Here is a 20,277-nt window from a genome sequence, read left to right on the forward strand (position 1 = left end):
GTAATGGTGCCTGCACACAGAGAGATTTATCTGACAGATTCTGGAAGCCAAAGCCAGATATGGATTTGAAAAGAGGAGAAATCTTAGTCTTTCCTTTATGACCCGTCTCCTGTTTATAGTCTGTTTCTGGCTTTGGCTTCAAAAATCTGTCAGATAAATCTGTCTGTGTAAACGCACCATTAGCTAGCTTAATGAAGCTATTTTAATTACATTTCATTGGTGTGCACTGTGATTTATATATCCTATATTTCTGTCATTTTTTGTTTTGTTCCATTGGTATTAGTGTATAGGGTACAAGGTAGCAGCCTTTCTTATTATTATGTATACCTGTGGGGCCCACTTTGTTCTTCTTTTTCTCTTTTTTTTTAACCTCTTCTACCTGACATGTTATTAAAGGGGTCTCCTCTGCTGGGGGCACCACAAGTCTCAGCAGATAATCAGTACTGCTTGGGACACTAACATTCCCACCATAATGTTTCCTGTTTGGGGCACACTAACCTGTAGACATCTGGATCTTAACTAACAGAATATTACAAGCACCATCACTCCCAGCATTGTGAATACTTCCTGTCTGATGTACTACAACCCTCAGCAGAATCACCTCTCCAGTCTGCAGCACTACAGGGGGATTGACTATAGAGGGGTGCTTACTACAGGGAGCTGACTACTCTGTGGGCTACCTACGAGAGGGATAGCTACATATAGGTTACTATATTTTTACTATGATTTTTGGTCACATCACACCCCCCAAAAAAATTCATTAAGTGATCAAAAGGTCACATATATACAAACAGGATACCAAATAAAACTGCAGATCACAGTGCAGAAAATAATCCTGCACACCACCGCCATACAGGGCAAAACATGAAAGGTTATAGTAGTCACAGTAGTCAGAGTAGGACAACTTTTAAGCTCTTTTATTTAAAAAAAAAATGTAAACTATTTCTAAGATAGTAAAATAAAAAGCCCATAACCTGATGTCACCATAATAGTGCAGACCTGAAGACCATAACAGCATAAAAACAGTTGGGGGTGTAGCTTTTTCTCATACTTATCGAATTGGTATCGAGTATCGAAATAAAAAATTTAGTATTGGTATTGAACTAAAAATTCTGGTATCGTGACATCACTATAGCACACACACACACACACACACACACACACACACAGCTGCAGCCATAGAACACTGAAGAAAAACACACAATCTTCTCCCAGAGAGAAAACACCACACTGAGGACAGAGGTTACTGCTACACTACTTATGTCTTCTCCTCCTCCTCTATATTACACAGGATATCTTCATATTACACTGCTGCTCATATACAGTCATCCACTATTCAGGAAGAGAACAGCATAGATCTCCCCCCACACAATGGACTCTTCCAGCTCAGAAACAATCTGCCAAATAGTGACCGGCAACTTTTCCATGACCCCCTTATGTAATAGGGCCAGTGTCCTATTACGGATATATTCCCCGACCAACCTTATCTAATAAGGCCAGTGTCCTATTACTGATATATTCCCCAACCAACCTCATCTAATAAGGCCGGTGTACTATTACTGATATATTCCCTGACCACCCTTATGTATGAACCCGAATGCTTGGCATTTGAATCCCAGCGTCTGGAGAAGTTGGATGCCACCTCATGGCTGTCAGGAAAACATGGGTACAGACATAGGCTATATCCATATTTTCCAGGACTCCAACTTCCAGACATCCAAATTCTCCCAATGCCGGGAGACAAATTTACAACAAGCACTATTTACAACATTTTGAAAGACTACAGATGTAAATGCATATATATTATATATATATATATATATATATATATATATATATATATGGTGTGTGTACTATATATAAAATATACACACACACACACACTTCAGTTCTAAAAATATTTAACCATTCACATAGGAGACAAATGAACCATGTCTAATGGGCACTAGTCACCCCCAGCCTCTGTTACTGAGAGATAATGGATGGTTATGACTATACACAGTAAAGTGCTATAAGTGGTTTCTGGAAATGGTGACATTTGGTATTTCCATCTCTCTACAGTAATGTGTGCAAGCTTTACAGCCGTGCGGGTAGTTACTTTATCGATGGCCTCATTTACAGACTATAATTCCTGTTGTTACTCTATGTAAGCAACAAAAGAACTCGTCAAATTCTACTGCGGGGACCAAAAGCCACTTTTACTACTAGTTGCTATAGACACCAAGAGGGTCCCAAAATTTAGAGGGGTATTCGGGAGTAAAAATTTGTTTTAAAATCAACTGGTGTCAGTAGTGAGTGAGCAGTAGCAAATGCCCATAGAAAACCTGTACTGCTCTGGACAGTTCCTGTCATGGACAGAGGTGGCGGTAAAGAGCACTGTGTCAGACTGAAAAAAAAACAAAAAAAAAACACCACTTCCTACCTGACCCCAGTTGACCTGAAAATATTTTTTCTCTAGAGTCCCCCTTTAATTTCTATGGGACTGACATTGAATGTCCTTATAGGGGTAATGCAGCGTTTAACATTTATTCACTAAATAACACACATTACAACATATCATAACACACATATTTAAGTGAATGGCCCCCTTCCCCGTGTTCCCCCCACCGCTAGAAGTGTGGTGCGGTATAATCACCGACCCCGCTGCCATCTTGGGTTGACGACGACATCTTCGAGAGGCAGGCCGGACCGCTCCAGCTGGAGCCTCCCAAAGATGACGTTGTCGACCCAAGATGGCGGCCGGGGTTTGAAAGCAATTCAGTAAGTATATTGCACCACACTTCCGGGGTAGGGGGAACACGGGGAAGGGGGCCATTCACTTAAATAACACACATTACAAAGTTGTATAGCTTTGTAATGTGTGTTATTTAGTGCATAAATGTTAAATGCCGCACTACCCCTTTAATTTAATCTTTTAGGGTATATTCACACGAACGGGCTCGCCCTGGCAGTTCCCATACACTACATACTTGCTGCGGTCTAAACGACCGCAGCGAGTATGTAATTCTGCCGCCCTTAACCCCTTCTGCTCCCTCCCGGCACCCCCGCTGTAAGCAAACTTTACCTGTCCTTGCTGCACGGGTCCGGCGTCCTGCTCTCCCGTCCGGCCAATCAGTGGCTGCAGCTGGGCAACACACTGATTGGCCGGACGGGAGAGCAGGACGCCGGACTCGTGCAGCAAGGACAGGTAATGTATGCTTACAGCGGGGGAGCCGGGAGGGAGCAGAAGGGGTTAAGGGCGGCAGAATTACATACTCGCTGCGGTCGTTTAGACCGCAGCAAGTATGTAGTGTATGGGAACTGCCAGGACCTGCCGGACTCGCAGCGTGAATCTCGCTGCGAGCCCGTTCGTGTGAATATACCCTTAGGATAGATTTACACGTACAGAGTAAGCAGCGGTTTTCACAGCCAAATCTGCAGCGATACTCGGTGGGGTTATGGCCTATGGGTCTGCATCCTCACAGCCTGCTGTCTGCCTGTAGTCACTGACTATTTAATTAATTAACTGCCAGACCTTAAATAGATCATACTTACCTGCCCGTGCTCCTGCCTGCTTCTCTGGCTCACTGACAGCCAGCTCAGCCAATCAGTGCGCCGTCTTACTGTCATGGCTGAGCAGGCCATCAGCGACCCGGGAGTCGGAAGAACAGACAGGAGGGAGAGCAGGGAACGTATAAGTTTGTTAAAGCCTGGTAGCTGGTGGGTTTAATTGGTTATACAGCGAAAATCTTTTTCATTCAAATCAACTGGTGTCAGAAAGTTAAATAGATTTGTAATTTACTTCTATAAAAAAAAATCTCAAGTTTTCCCTTAATTATCAGCTGCTGTATGTCCTACAGGAAATGTTTTATTTTCAGTCAGTGCTCTCTGCTGACATCCCTGGCCGAGACAGGAACTGTGTCTCGGTTTTCTATGAATCCCCATAGAAAAACTCTCCTGCTCTGGACAGTTCCTGTCTCGGCCAGAGATGTCAGCAGAGAGCACTGTGTCAGACTGAAAATAAATCATTTACTGTACGACATACAGCAGCTGATAAGGGAAAACTTGAGATTTTTTTAAAAGAAGTAAATTAAAAATCTATATAACTTTCTGACACCAGTTGATTTGAAAGAAAAAGATTTTCACTGGATAACCCCTTTAAGCAGTGACTACATTCTTTCAGCGGAATGAACATCGGCTGTGAGAATGTAGAGCCATAGGCACCCGAATGTGCCCGCATTCCAATTACGATGAAGTACTGTAGTATCTGCCGGTTTGAACATCTCAGATAGCGGCAGTCTGTGACATGGTCGTGTTTTGCCATGTGTGAACATGGCCTTAAGGTGCGTTCACACGTGCAGGAGCTGCAGCAGATACGCAGCAGATTTGATGGCCCAGATTTTATTTGCTTTGAATCTTCTACTTCAAATCTGCGTGAACGCACCCTTAGCACCCTGCAGCAGATCCGCAGCAGATTTGATACGTTCACACCTACAGGATCCGGAGCAGATCTGCAGCAGATTTGATGGTGCAGATTTCATGCTGTGTTCAGTTATTTAAATGAAATCTGCTGCGGATCTGCTGCGAAAATACGCTGCGGATCCAGTAAGTGTGAACGTACCCTTAAACAGTATTCCAGTTGCAACAAAGCTTCCAGTAATTCGGAAGACATGGTCACTGTTCACCTAGACGGGACACAAATCTGTCACGTTGTGTGATGGCCACACAGGTGCAAGGCTTGTAAATGCGATGATTTGTAGGAAGCCATGCACCTGTGTGTTTGAGCACATGTGATCTGGAATGCCGCATGTCTGTCAGGATGACATAGTACGGACGTTACATTCCACACTGAGGGTCACTCAACTTAAAAGAAATGCTAAGAACGGCTGAGAATTTCAGCAACACAAATCGCAGGGTGGTGCCAAAGGCTGGACAGGAGACAACACTTACATTGTTATAGTACTGAAAATTTCATGGTAAGAAATGACCTGGTAGAGGATTGGTTAACATTGATTGATGTGCGTACATCACCAGGTAACACATCTATATACTCTTTATACATACCTATCATCTTTATTGATCTGATCCCCAAATCCTACAGTGTCCACTATGGTGAGTTTCAGGCGCACGTTGCTCTCCTGAAGTTCATAGCTTCTAGCTTTTAACCGCACTCCGGGCTCGCAGTGAGAAACTGGCTCACTTTCAAATTTTGTGTTAAATATAGTATCCATTAAAGTTGACTTTCCGATGCCCGTCTCACCTGAAAACAAACAAAAATGTGTACTGAGTCTTTGGCATTTGGCATGGCATCAATGTGAGCTTCTTGTGATATCCTGTAGTAATGGTATTTTTTTTTTTGCTCAAGTACCAATAATAAATTTAGGTTTTTTTTTTTATTAAAGGGGTACTCCAAGGGAAAAATATTTTCAAATGAACTAGTAGTTCTCAGCTGCTATACGTCCTGCAGGAAGTAGTGTATTCTTTCCAGTCTGACAGTGCTCTGCTGCCACCTCTGCCTGTAACAAATTCACATAGAAAACCTCTCCTGCTCTGGACGGACAGAGGTGGCAGCCGAGAGCACTGTGTCAGACTGGAAAGAATACACTACTTTCAGCAGGACATACAGCAGCTGACAAGTACTGAACGTTTTTAATATAAACAATTTACAAATCTGTATAACTTTCTGACACTAGTTGAATTAAAAACTAATATTCTTTTTCCAGAGTACCCTTTTAAGGCTGGCTTCACAATGCATTTTTTTCATCCATTCCATTTCAGTGCATTTAATTTTAACATATACAGAATTGTTATTAAAGGGGTACTCTGGCAAAAAATATTTTTTATTTCACATCGACCGGTGTAAGAAAGTTATATAGATTTTTTATTTACTTCAATTAAAAAATCTCAAGTCTTTCAGTACTTATCAGCTGCTGTATGTCCTGCAGGAAGTGGTGTATTTCTACCAGTTGGACACAGTGCTTTCTGTTGCCACCTCTGTCTGTGACAGGAACTGTCCAGAGCAGGAAAGTCTTTCTATGGGAATTTGTGACTTCCTTGAAATTTTCGCTGGAGTTCCCCTTTAAAACCCTAACCCACATGTATTGTACTACAACCTGCAGTGCATTATCTGTGCATCATCGGAGCTAAAATGTCAGGGCATGGCTTATAAACCTCAAGAAAGTGTCCTCCATGTGTCTGAAAGACTTCTGAACACTATCCACTGTATAACATTTAGGTGTTTCTATCCTTGATGACATAGCTTACACCAGACTTGAAGAGGAGTGCTATGACTTTATAGGGGACTGACGGTTTTTATAGGTATAATCAAAGATGCTCAGGTCTTATGATTAGAAAGCACCACTATCACTACAGTAAAGCTATCCCAGCTCGAATGTCTTACATTTCATCACATCGGAGAAATCGCCAGCCGGTTAAAGTGTCCCATAAGGATACTTAAAAGGGAACTTTACGATTCTGGTTTCCCAGTGTAAACTTTGAAGTGAATCATCCACAACCACACAGCCACATGGGACTACACACATCATGCATCTGCCCATCAGTCAGTACGCCATATACTTAGCAATGAGGCAACATTATCACATAGGATTTCACATGAACTGATTTAGAAGCAAAATTGGACACTTTTTCATAATAGAAGTTATTTACAAATCTATAGAACTTTCTGACATCAGTTAATGTGAAAACATTTTTTTTCCCTCTGCAGTACCCCTTAAAGGTCTATTTTTAAGGCCCTCTTCACACGTCCGGAAAATCTGCCCGGATTTCCGGACCCATAGACTTACATTAGACACGGACACCCTTCCGGGAAGTCTACGGGAGCGCCGGAACCACGGACGCTTTCCTGATGCACATCAGGAAAGTGTCCGTTCCGGATTGGCCAGCCGCCCGACTCCCCCAAGCCCACCTCCTGGACCTCACTGCTGCCTTGCCCAACCCCCGTTCCCGATCCTCAAGTGCTGCCTGGCCTGGCCCCTGACACGGGCAGTCCATGATGGAAGTTGTGGTTCTGCAACAAATTAGAGGATCACACAGTATAGGAGGGGGGAGGTAGTGGCACAGTACAACTACATCTCCCACCATGGTGTGTCGTAATATGCAGGACTACATCCCCCAGCATGGTTAATAGGGTAGGCTGTAGAACTACATCTCCCAGCATGGTGTAATATGCAGGACAACATCACATAATGGGAGTTGTAGTTCTGCAACACATAAGAGGAAGACACATGGCATGAGGGGGAGATGGTGACACACTACACTAGGGGGAAGGTGGCACGGTACAAATAGGGGACACAGGGGCGCGGTAAATTAGGGGGAGACGGTGGCACGGTATATGAGAGGGAAACTGTGGCACAGTATATATGGGGGAGACGGTGGATTGGTACACAAGGGGGAGATGGTGCCAGGGTATGTTGGCATACTAGACCATATTGAAAACACTTTTTTTTTTTTCTCATCAGGAAATCCTAAAGGCTTTTCCTGATGGTTTCCTGAAGGTAAAAACGGATTACTGTCAGGAAATCCTGATACTGTCCTGAGGACATATGAGGCCTTCTGATCAGGATTTCCTGACAGTTAAAACTGACACAGACGTGTGAAGGGGGCCTAACTGTGCATCCTTTTTTTCAGGATTGCATCAACTCCTCAAGCCCTGTTACAATATGTCCACCACCAGCTTCCTTCTCTTACTTTAAGGAAAGCTTTGAGGTATTCCTCAGTATGCAGCGTAAAATCAAATAAAAAGGAAACTCACCGACACATAGTATATTAAAGCAAAATCCCTGGGATGTGGACTTGTTCACCAGCTGGTCCGGAAGACTGTCAAACCCAACATGGCCAGAGAGGGCCAGATTTCTGAGGTCATCACTGGGTGACTGAAAAGAAAAATGGACTTGTTGAATAGAAGAACGTGAAAATTTATTCTGTAGTATAAACTACTGTCATTCAGTGTTGGTGGTTCAGAGATTAAATGGATATTCCGCTCAAAAATAACTTTCTATATGTTGATACCCATGGGGATAACATAAACGGCCTATTCTTACCTTTGCGGTTGTCCTCTTAAATCTTTTTTGGGTCCCCGGATGAGCGATGCTACCTCTGCTTCCGAGATGGAACGGTCTGAGGGAATCAGTTCACTCAGCAAATCACTGGTCGAGTCAGTCTCGGAAATGGAAGCAGGATAGCTTAGCCGGGGACCCAAAGAGGACACAGGAGGAGCACAGAAAGGTAGGAATAGGCAGCTTGTTAGGTTATCTCCATGGACAGCAAAATATAAAAAGTTATTTTTGAGCGGAATACCCTTTTAATAAAGGAATCAAATCTATGCTGTACACATATTGGAAGTTTTTTTCACTTACAGGTCTTGGACATATACAAAGTAAATAATTTCTATAAGCTAATAGCTAATTCAGGTACTACTAACTCGTGTGCTTGACTGTAGCATGCAATAATAAACTATGGAGGGAATTTATCAATAGCTCTATCAATCACTTATTTGCTGAAATAAATTGCAAATTTTCCTGCAATTTAGGCAAAAAAAAAAAAAAAGAAGAAAACCAAACTATCTGCTACTCCCCCCCCCCCCCCCCCCCCCAACTAGATTTCTGGTGAAAGTGTTGATAAGTTCACCCACTATATTTGGAAACCATGAAACACAAAAAAACAAAGCATAGAATTCCAAACAATATTTAAAGGGGTTGTACAGGGAAGAAAAATTTCTTTCAAATCAACTGGTGTCAGAAAGTTAGATAGATTTGTAATTTACTTCTATTTAAAAATCTCAAGTCTTCCCATACTTATAAGCTACTATATATCCTGCAGGAAGTGTTTATTTACATTCAGAAACAGTGCTCTTTGCTGACATATATAGTAGCTTATAACTTGGGAAGACTTGAGATTTTTAAATAGAAGTAAATTACAAATTTATATAACTTTCTGGCACCAGTTGTTTTGAAAGAAATTTTTTTTCCCTGGATAACCCCTTTAAACTATTAAATTTGCCAGTAGTTACAACTACAAGCTGGTACAAATAAAACATATGGCAGAGGACTGAGGACCTCAAACCAAAAAAAAAAATCCATAATACGTGCAGTACCATAAAGCAGAAAAAGATGCATCTTAAGATATGTATGGTTACATCACCAAGCTCCAAGCAGGGCCAGGTTACCCAGCTGAAGATCGCTCCATAACTTTAGAGCAGTCATGCATCTCAGCCTTTGTTTTTGGAAATGTTATCTGTTGCGTTCATCAAACAACCCTAGATCCCCAATGTCTGGGGTGAAGGTATCAGATCATGTTTGTCAAGAGCTGCATTCTGTGACATGCCAAAACGGTAAGGGTGTACTTATGTACTGGGAAGCTGCAGACATCATCCACAGGTTTTAATGGCAGTGCCTGTAAAGTTCTCATAGTTGCTTTCGTAATGCACAGTTACTTCCCCAAGTAGTAAAAAGGTAATAATTCTCCTCGAGAACTAGCGTCAAAGACCTATGAACTCTTGTAAGCGATTCATGTTGCATTGGGAATTCTGGGAGGATGGCATAGGCAAAGCAGCCCTTACAAAACCTTTTCAAGATAGATCCCCATGCAATGGGCACTGTCACATAAAAAAAAAAAAAAAAAAACTTGGCTGTCTCTATCCTGCTGCATCAATACACTGGGGGTGTGTGGGGGTGGGGGGTGTCTATGGGGCCGCAGAGAGGAGATGACTGACAGTGGGGAAGAGACATGCACTACTGTATGCTGATCCCCGCTTGTTTTCCAGAACGATTGGGGTCTCAGCAGACCAATTAAAACGTCTGACACGTCCCTGTAACTTTTCAATGTTTTTTGCAGTGACAGGAACGCTTTATAATCAGTATTTCACTACAATTCGGAGTCCTGGATCATTTCCTTCTGGAGAGAATTCTGGCTTGACATATATTCCCGCCCATGTTCTAAGACTCCAAATTAGAGTGACACAGCAGGAAAGATTTATCAAACTGGCGTAAAAGTAGAATTGTCTCAGTTGCCCCTAGCGACCAGATGGAATCAGATTCCACCTTTCATTTTCCAAAGAGTCTGAGGAATAAAAGGTGGAATCTGATTGGTTGCTAGGGGCAACTAAGACAATTATATTTTACACCAGTTTGATGAATCTCCCCCAATGACTTTAAAAAAGCACCTACCATTCTGCTCATGCGGCAGGAATACCTTTTTATAACTCTGCTTCTAAAGTGAGCGCTGTACAGACCTCCTGGAAGCGCCATGGACTGCATTGAAATAATACACTTCCGGCAGGTCCGTACTTGATAAGGTGATGTAAGGGCCTTATTACACAGAGCCATAATTGGCCGAATCGGCCTGATTTGGCTGATTATCGCCCTGTGTAGTATAAACAACGATTATCGGCTGATTGTTTCGGCTGACAGATCGCTCAGCCAATAACTGGCCGGGGCCGTCATAGGAGACGACTAGGAGCATGGACAGGTGAAATATTAACTGTTTGGGCAAGGGCTGCATGGACATCGTTAACAATATCCGTGCAGCCCTTGCTAACAATTATCGGGCTGTGTAATAGGCCCATTTACATTGATCGGGCCTTCATTGTCCCATATAATAGGACCCTAAGAGAGCCACTTTGCATATATTTTCTTGCTTACCTTCATGGCTGAAAAAAATCCTTTGTGTGATTCCACACACACAAAAAAAGAAAAGAAAAAAAAAAAGAAAAGAAAAAAAAAAAAAAATCAAATCAATGGCACAGTATTACAGACCAATGCCATACTGATCGATACTGTACTACAATCATAAGCATAAGGCACTGGGCAGTGAACACTTTAGTCTTTCTGCAATATCATTTGGATTACAATTTGCACGGCTTGGAGAAGAAATTCCCTGTAATTTTCCATGTTCAGTGGATCCAACAATGAAATAGCCATTTTATGCCAAGATTTTGCTATAAATAGATCACTGGGTGTGATATTCTCTGCGATTGTATAAGGGACGTTGGTCATTCCGATAATTGAGACTAATTACGAGGCACACCTACACACGCACACACACACTAAAGCTATTACCACAAAGATTATTCCTGGCAAGCATTAGAAACTAAAATTTTCTGACACGGTACTGGAAACATTCATCCAAATGAGAATAAGCCAAGTCGAGTATTGCTTATTCTAGGCATGCTTCTGATTTAGGAGACAGTGAAGTTACATCTAGCTACTCCTCTCTAACAGAGCGATGTGACTACATCATCTTGAATTTTGACAAATTGCTTTTAGTGTTGAACAAATTTGCCAAACTTACCAACGTTCTCCAAACCTGAACACTAAGCATTTGACACCCGGCAGCAGGAGAACCAGGTTGTCACCCTAAGGAGTCCTGGAAAACATAGATATAGCCATTGGCATCCAACTTCTCCAGCCACTGGGAGTCAAACGCTGAGTGTTCAGGTTCGAAGAACGTTGGGGAACCCAAACAGTTTGGCAAGTTCACTCAACACTAACGGCTTTTTTTGAACAAATCCACTGACCAGATCATTGCACCTGCTAGCCCAACATTTGAAAAAAGTGCAGCTGTAAGGATGGGGGTCTGATCAAAGTCAATAAGGAAAATTTCAGAATTTAGAAATTTAGTGCAGAAATTTCACACAAAAATTTGCACTTTTCTGTTACTGTATATGCTGTACAGAAAATCTGTGCACAAATGGCAAAGCCTCCACATGTGGCTGCACCCTTGCACTCCAATTTGTATACATCATTCTAATATCTCTGTACAAATCATAAAGGATAGTGCATGGATGGCAGTATATACTTTACACATAGGGCTGACGGGGAAGCCTGTAGTGGAGTCTTTCCCTGCACGACATCATGCATCAATAGGATGCCGGTAGCGGGGAAGTGTTTGAATATTTGCGGCACTATAATGACACAGAGTAATTACAGTGCCGTGACTATTCAAACACTGTTTCATGGAACGTGGGAATAAGCCCTAAATCTCTCAGTATGCCGATGGCTTCCGTTTGGCAGATGTAGATTTCTGTCATGATTTACACCTGTTAGCAGACAAAAATTGTGCTAAATTTGGGTGTTTTTCAGGTCATTCGCAGTTCTGTTACATCAAGCTATGCATTCGTTTCTTTTTAGAAATATTGGTGCTTTTGGCCCATAGACTTCTATAGGGGGGTAAAAACAGCGCTGTGTTGTGCGTTGTAAGAGTCACAAAGAAAGCAAAACTGAATGATAGTTTCTGGTGCTCATGTACGCCACACTTCACATACCAGAAATGGTCATAAAGGAAACGTTCAGAGTTTTTGTTCCTACTTTCCTTTTATAAACACAGATAAAGGAAACACTTGACCATCATTCAAGTCAAAGCCCACAATAAAGCCAGAACCTATTATGTGCTGAATACTGTCTGAATCATACGGACAGACCTGCGTTAGGGCCCTATTCCACCGGACGATTATCGTTCAGATTATCGTTTAATCGTTCGAATCTAAACGATAATCATTTGGTTGAAATGCAGTTAACGATTAACGACCGAATGAGAAATCGTTGATCGCTTTATAAGACCTGGACCTATTTTTATCGTTGCTCGTTCGCATTGAATAAGATGTCGTTTGGTCGTTTGCAGTAGATACGAACGCTATAGCGAAGAAATAGCGAAGAAAAAACTATCGCAAATACGATCATAAGTAACGATTATTGTTCCATGGAAATGAGTGAACGTTTTCAGGTCTTTCGCAATAGCGGTCGTTTGAGATCGTTAATCGTTAACGATTATGCGAACGATAATCGTCCGGTGAAATAGGGCCCTTAGGCTGGGGTCACATCTGCGTTTGACCTTCTGCCTCTATTTGGTTTTTCTGTTCCATTTGGGCAACAGACAAAACGGAAATGAACAAATGGGTCCCAATCTACTTCAATGGGTTTTCATTCATATCGGTTTGCCTCAATTGTGCTTAGTTTTCATCCAGTCCGTTTGTAGTATGTTTTTTTTTTTTTAAATGGACAAATTTTCAGTCCATGCAAAAGAACGGACCATGAATGGTAAGTACATATCTGTTTTTTTTCCCATTGAAGTCAATGATGATGGATGATAACAGAAAAACTTTCAGTCATCCGTTTATTTTCATTGCCTAAATGGAACAGAGAAGCGGAATTGAGGCAGAAAGCCAAACACAGATGGGAACCAAGTTTCACACGTCTCTAGCGGGCACCTCCGAGGAGTGGTAGTATTGAGTCGGCTGATAGTGGTCTTTCAACACGTTGAAAAATCAGATAGCAGCGATATGTTGGCGTCGACCAGTGTAATAGGAGCGGCGGCAGCAGACTGCCACTATCTTCTATGGGCTGTCCTGGCGATCACCCTGGCAGCCCCTCCCCCCCCCCCCCCCACCGCAGCTCCCCGTGGCCTCCCCCCCGGTCCTCATGCCGGATAGAGATGAGTGCAACTTTACCATCACTTGGTATTTGAATACCAATGGCTGAAGTTAGATGCAGCCCTAAGACTGTAGGCTATAGGCTGTAGTCATGTTTTTCAGGATACCCTAGGGCTGCATCCAACTTCTTCAGCCACCAGTAATCGAATGCTGAACGGTCGCAGTTAAGCACAGTCGATTTACTGAGAGGTGTATGCCTGTGTGAAAGGAATGGATTCGGAATAAGGAAGAATCTAATAAAAAGAATGCTATACATAGCCTGTGCTATAAGTGTGGCTCTGTACGCCTGCTGAACAAAGTGTACCACAACGTAGGGTTTATAGAGGGCAGAGTAAATATATCATTATTGCTCCTAATGGCGGGGAATACACTGCTTTTTGCTGACCAGCACATTACATTAGCTATCCCCTTCTTTAGTTTCTGCATACTTTAAAGAAAATGTCTGGTATGCCAAGAACTGAGCAGAAACCACAAGCGCACAGCAGATGTGCCGATGCATTAGAAAAGTGTGTGCGAGATCAAACCTAGCAACCCGAAATTCAGACTAGGAGGAGGATAAATGCTCTGGACAGCACAGTACAATGAAATAGCTGGATCATGTCATGTAAGAACTTATACAGCATGACATCAATAAACACAAGAGGTGAGGCAATCTGTACAGATATCTAACCAGATTACATAGGATTCTTCTCTCTAGAGACCATATGCCACTAGCATCACTACAGGTTATAGTCAATATAAGCAATTCCTTATGATGACACAACCAAAGCTTAGTCTACATAGGAGAACTCAACTCCTGCAATTCCATAGAAAGTAAACAGAGTGGTGACTTAGGGTCCTATTACATGGAGCGATTTTTAACGATGGGACGATAAACAAAAGCAAACAAGATTGTTTATCGTTAACCTGAAATCGTTCACCATATTACACAGAATGATAATAGTTAGTTATGATCGTTACTATGATCGTTTATTCCTTCTGATCCCAGCAATCCTACTCCACACTGACGAGGGGCAACTACCTCGAAACGATCGTCTGTGGATGGATGCCTGCCTTGGTAAACCCTTGTCATGTCGCAATACTCGCCACAGAGTTAGACTTTGATGTAAAAGGGGCCACCCTGGTATTTCCCTATTTATGTTCCAATACTCGCAACCGAGTGGGACTTAAGGGGCTACGTATCAGGGTGGTTTGGTGATCTCCCCACTGGGAGGCACCCCGTTGGCAATAGGCTTCCCTCCCCTGGAGGGATATCTAGCTATTCCCGTGTTTTGAGACTCGTAACAGAGACTCCACGGACCCTTTTTTTTTTTTGCATATTTAAATTTATAGGGGGCAACGCATCATTGGAGACGATGATTTAGATCTGAACCTAAAATTAACGATAAAGGACACACGAACAATTTTTCGATTGTAGCCTGCAATTACACAGAAAGATTATCATTTAAATTTGAACGAATTAAAGATTTTTCTAAATCGTCCCGTGTAATAGGGCCCTAAGGCTGCGTTTACACGGAGCGATAATTCGCCCGATCATACGATTAACAATTTCGAAGTAACAAATTTTTTTTTTATAACGATCAGCGTTTAGACGGAACAATATATCGCAAGGAAAAAACGTTTTGCGCTCGTTTTGCGCTTGCGCTTAAGCCTATCTCGCACATAGGTTAAATCGGTGAACGACTTTACACAGAACGATCTGCGAATAACTATTTAAGAACATGTTGTAAGATCAAAATGAACGATTTCTCGCTTGTCGTTTGAGCGTTCGCTGCGTTTACACGTACGCTTATCGTTCGAATTCGACAACGATAATTGTTCCGTGTAAACGCAGCATAAGTGTTCTTGATGCGGCTCCATTTATCTGGGAGACGGATAACCTTTGTTTGCATGAGGTGATTCCAGTGGGTTCCGGATAACCCCTTCCATTAGTCAATGTTGATACTAGCCCACCATGTATGGACATCAGGGTGATGAAGGGAGCCCTGGTCTGACCCCCAGACTCCGTCCCTGCGGTGTGTGGGTATGCAGGTGACAGCTAATAAGTGACATGACAGGTCTGGGGTCCCTCTTCTTAATGGATACCACGAATGTGGCATCTGTGGAATCAGTGCCACACACGGATCCCATAGACTTCTACTGAGCCAGTCCGTGCTCTGATCGGAACGTCTGAATAGACCCATATAAATCAATGTGGCCTAAGGATGTACAGGATGTGTGAATAAGCACTTAGTGATATGGGGGAATGCTGACCACCTCATCTATTTATTCATGTGTTTTTAAGGAAATAACCGAGAAATGGTAGTGTCCTAAGAACATATCCCCCAGCAATGTTATTTCATATGGAAAACACATTATGCTGGGTTTACACGGAACGATAAATCGCCCAATCAAACGATTAACGATTTTGAAGCAATGATTTTATTTTTAGAACTTTCAGCATTTAGACGGAGAAAAATCGTTAGAAGATTCGTAAGAGAAATCGTTATTGCGATCGTTTAGGCATATCTTTCATATAGGGTGAAACTTTGAAAGACTGTTTACACAAAGCCATCTGCGAATATTTAGCGAACGATGAATGACGATTTGAGAACATGTTGAAAGATCAAAATGAACGATTTTCCGCTCATCGCTTGATCGTTTGCTGTGTTTACACAGAACGATTATCGCTCAAATGCGATCGTTATAGCGAAAATTCGAACGACAATAGTTCCGTGTAAACCCAGCATTAGAGCATGACAGGTCCTCTATAGCTACTCAGTCTCTACTGCGTCTTACAGGGACCCTGTCATCACATTTGTTTCTGCCAAACCTCCTGCATGTCTTTAGGCAGTTGGGGTTCAGCATCTTAAAGGGGTTATCCAGTGGTCAATTGGTTTCAGAAAGTTATATAGATTTGTAATTTACTTCTACTTAAAAATCTCAAGTCTTCCAGTACTTATCAGCTGCTGTATTTCCTGCAAGAAGTGGTGTTTTCTTTTCAGTCTGACACAGTGCTCTCTGCTGCCACCCCTGTCCAAGACAGGAACTGCCCAAAGCAGCAGCAAATCCCCACAGAAAACCTCTCCTGCTTTGGACAGTTCCTGTCTCGGACAGCAGTGGCAGCAGAGAGTACTGTGTCTGACTGAAAAGAAAACATTTCTTGCAGCACATACAGCAGCTGATATGTATGGTAAGACTTAGGATTTTTAAATAGATGTAACCTACAAATCTATTTAAGTTTCTGAAACTGGTTGATTTGAAAGAAAAATATTTTCGCTGGATAACCCCTTTAAAGCTACAAGTCCCCATGTGCAATGTGCCAATAAAGCCATGGACAGTACTCTCTCTGCACCATTGACAATGTGCAGCACCCAGATTAAAGGGGTTATCCAGCGCTACAAAAACATGGCCACTTTTTCCCCTCTCGTCTCCAGATTGGGTGGGGTTTGGAATTCAGTTCCATTGAAGTAAATGGAGCTTAATTGCAAACCACACGTGAAGCTTCAAGCTCGCTAAGGTTCGTCCTTCAGAAGCCACCAATAATCAAAAGCAGCACGCCCAAAGTTTGCTCAACTCTAAAGTTTACATTAACCGTTATTACTTTTTATACCAACACTACAACTAAGACTATAGAAAAGAAAAAATGATGAATTTAATGAAGTCATGTTTTATATTACATAATTCCACCCTTTAATTTTTCACGGATTGCATATAAATGCTTCCACACACATTTGGCTTTTACTTGGTGACATTTATTGTGATAATTAAAATCTTTCCTGGCCACAGACATCCAGTATACGGCCATTATGTAAAGCCTTCCTCTTTCACCCAAGTAGATGGCACTACTGCAAGTTCTCCCCATTCTGCGTGCTGTGTGGTTAACCACAAAATAAGCATTTACAGGCAAAATTATGACTCACTCGCTACCAATTCCACACCCTGGGATCATGGTCGTCTGTGGCATACACACCATACATAGGTCACTGTGATATTTTGAGAAACAGGAGCCTATTTTGACTGTTTAGGTTGGGTTCACACTGTGTTTTTGCAATCCGTTTTTTTAATCCGTTTTCTTTTGCAAAAAACGGATGAAAAACGGATGCATTTGTGTGCATCCGTTTTAATCCGTCTTTCCATTGACTTCCATTGTAAAAAAAAAAAAAAAAAAAAACAGATCAAAACGGATCCGTTTTTTTTTAGCGGACACAAAAGTAGTGTCAGCTACGTTTTTGTGTCAGTAAAAAAAAACGGATCCGTTTTGATCCTTTTTTTTACAATTGAAGTCAATGAAAAAATGGATCAAAACGGATGCACACAAATGCATCCGTTTTTTTCATCCGTTTTTTGAAAAAACTGATTGCAAAAACGCAGTGTGAACCTAGCCTTAGATTTTCACTTCCCCCCCCTTTCTACTATTATAAGAATATTTCCCCTGTGTGGTACCATACAGTGTACTGTCATAGAGCGCAGAAATAACAAAACACTGAGTATAACAAAACACTGGAGTATAACTCAGATCTAGTAACATCCTATCCAATGTCCTATTCCAGTCTGACACAGTGCTCTCTGCTGCCACCTCTGTCCACGTCAGGAACTGTTCAGAGCAGGAAAGGTTTTCTATGGGGATTTTCTGCTGCTCTGGACAGTTCCTGACATTAACAGAAGTGGCAGCAGAGAGCTCTGTGTGAAACTGGAAAGGTTACACCACTTCCTGCAGGACATACAGCAGTTGATAAGTACTGGAAGACTGGAGATTTTTAAATAGAAGTCATCTACAAATCTGTATAAACTTTGTGACACCAGTTACTTTGAAACCAATTTTATTTCACCTGAGTACCCTTTTAAGAAGGCCATTTCTCACTTCCTGTAACTCACAAAGTGAGATGTTTATATGATTGTTCCATTACGTTTTTTTTTTCTTTCCTCTGTAGGTTTCATTTCTGGTTTTGGTTTACAAATACTGATGTGTGAAACCAGCCTTATATTGATGGTCAGTAAAGCTGCTATTGGAACCTATAGGACTGATATAAGATAACTCTTGAATCTGTATCAAGATACAGAGGGCTTACTTCTTCACTTAGGCCATGTTCACACTACGTAAGTTCCGCGGTACTCACGGCCGTTGTGACAACGGCCGTGAAATCTGCGGTACTTACGTAGTGCTGCAGGCTGAGGGAATACCAGCTGGAGTGTATATACATGGGGGAAGTTTATCAAACATGGTGTAAAATGAAACTGGCTCAGTTGCCCCTAACAACCAATCAGATTCCACCTTTCATTTTCCAAAGAGTCTGTGAGGAATGAAAGGTGGAATCTGATTGGTTGCTAGGGGCAACTGAGCCAGTTTCACTTTACACCATGTTTGATAAATCTCCCCCATAGTGTACACTCCGGACGGGATCCTAGCGGTGCCGTAGAAAACTGACATGTCAGTTCTCTGCGGCAGCTATTCCGTAAATAGCGGACGCAGAAAACCCTGTCAGTTCACACAATGGAGAGAGCGGCTCCGGGTGCACGCTGTATTGTGTGCAGTGGGGAGTTCTGACGCGGGCGTGCACAAATCACAACTCATCGGTGCTAAAGATCATCCAGGAGAGGATGGTATCAGTGCCAGACGGCAGGGGGCTACACTGCTAGGGGATACGTATCGGATCATGTTAATAAGGCCTTAAAGGGGTACTCCGGTGAAATTCTTTTTTTCTTTCAAATCAACTGATTTCAGAAAGTTATGTAGATTTGCAACTTACTCCTCAAGTCAAGTCTTAAAATCTCAAGTCTTCCAGTGTTTATGTCTAGCTTAAATGTTATATAACCTCAAAGAGGAAATAATCTTTTAAGTCAACCAGGGTCAAAAATTATACAAGTTTGTAAAATGTAAAAATCTCCAGTCTTCCAGTACTTATCAGCTGCTGTATGTCCTGCAGGAAGTGGTGTATTCTTTCCAGTCTGACACGGTGCTCTATGCTGCCACCTCTGTCCATGTCAGGAACTGCCCAAAGCAAGAGAGGTTTTCAATGGAGATTTGCTACTGCTTTGTACAGTTCCTGTCACAGACAGAGGTGTCAGCAGAGAGCACTGGAAAGAATACACTATTTCCTGCAGGACATACAGCAGTTGATAAGTACTAGAAGACTTAAGATTTTTTAAATAGAAGTAAATTACAAATCTATACAACTTTATGACACCAGTTGATCTGAAAGAAAAACAATTTTGCCAGAGTGGCCAGAGTTGCTAATGTCAAAGGTTATCCCATTCTAACATGCAGAATATACTTCTGCCCCTCCGCGGTGATCTTACACCAGTAACAACCTCTGCATGGCGGCCCTGTGTTGATACTGCAGAAGCATAGGATTTCGGTGTGAATACCTTATAACTGAGAAACCTTGATTTGGCTGCTAAAAAATCTTACTAGTCACAAAAAAAACAAACTGGAAATATCCTGTGCTGGCCTTGTATAGAATTTCGCTTGAACATCTCCATATCTAACACACTTGGGGAAACTGGCACGGAGACAGTAGCCCACTAGAAACGCAGCGCACAGAGATGACAAGGAACATCTGTGCATTCTTCTGTGTCTCATAAACTTCCTCCAGAACAACAAGGATGTGAGAGGCAAAGAGGAATTCTGAGATGCGTAGTCAAACTGAAAACATATGTCAGGCCTGAGTGCTGGGCCAAGCCTCTGCTAGTCCTCTCCTCCAAATATCAGAGCTGCTTCTCCTGCACACATGTATATTCTTAGGATAGCTGCACTGCATTCCATGCCATGTCAAGACTGCACCCATTCACCAACATGCCCAGCGCACAAAGGGTCATGTGCAAACTGCTATTCCTGCAAACAACTGCTAAGTTATGTGCATAACATGGGAAGA

General features: G+C 42.2%; 1 protein-coding gene across 2 annotated transcripts in view; it reads right to left on the minus strand.

Moving 5' to 3' along the window:
* The window catches only part of SEPTIN11 (septin 11), an 86,889-nt gene that overhangs the window by 42,184 nt on the left and 24,428 nt on the right, over positions 1 to 20,277 (minus strand). For both annotated transcript variants that reach the window (XM_069978171.1, XM_069978170.1), the window contains exons 2-3: positions 7,751 to 7,871; positions 5,044 to 5,239 (exon numbers count right to left, since the gene is read on the minus strand). In XM_069978171.1, coding sequence (XP_069834272.1) covers positions 5,044 to 5,239; positions 7,751 to 7,871 — 317 coding nt within the window. The remainder of the gene's footprint in view (positions 1 to 5,043; positions 5,240 to 7,750; positions 7,872 to 20,277) is intronic.

The sequence above is a fragment of the Dendropsophus ebraccatus genome, chromosome 7 (assembly GCF_027789765.1).
Source record: "Dendropsophus ebraccatus isolate aDenEbr1 chromosome 7, aDenEbr1.pat, whole genome shotgun sequence".
Taxonomy (NCBI): Eukaryota; Metazoa; Chordata; class Amphibia; order Anura; family Hylidae; genus Dendropsophus; species Dendropsophus ebraccatus.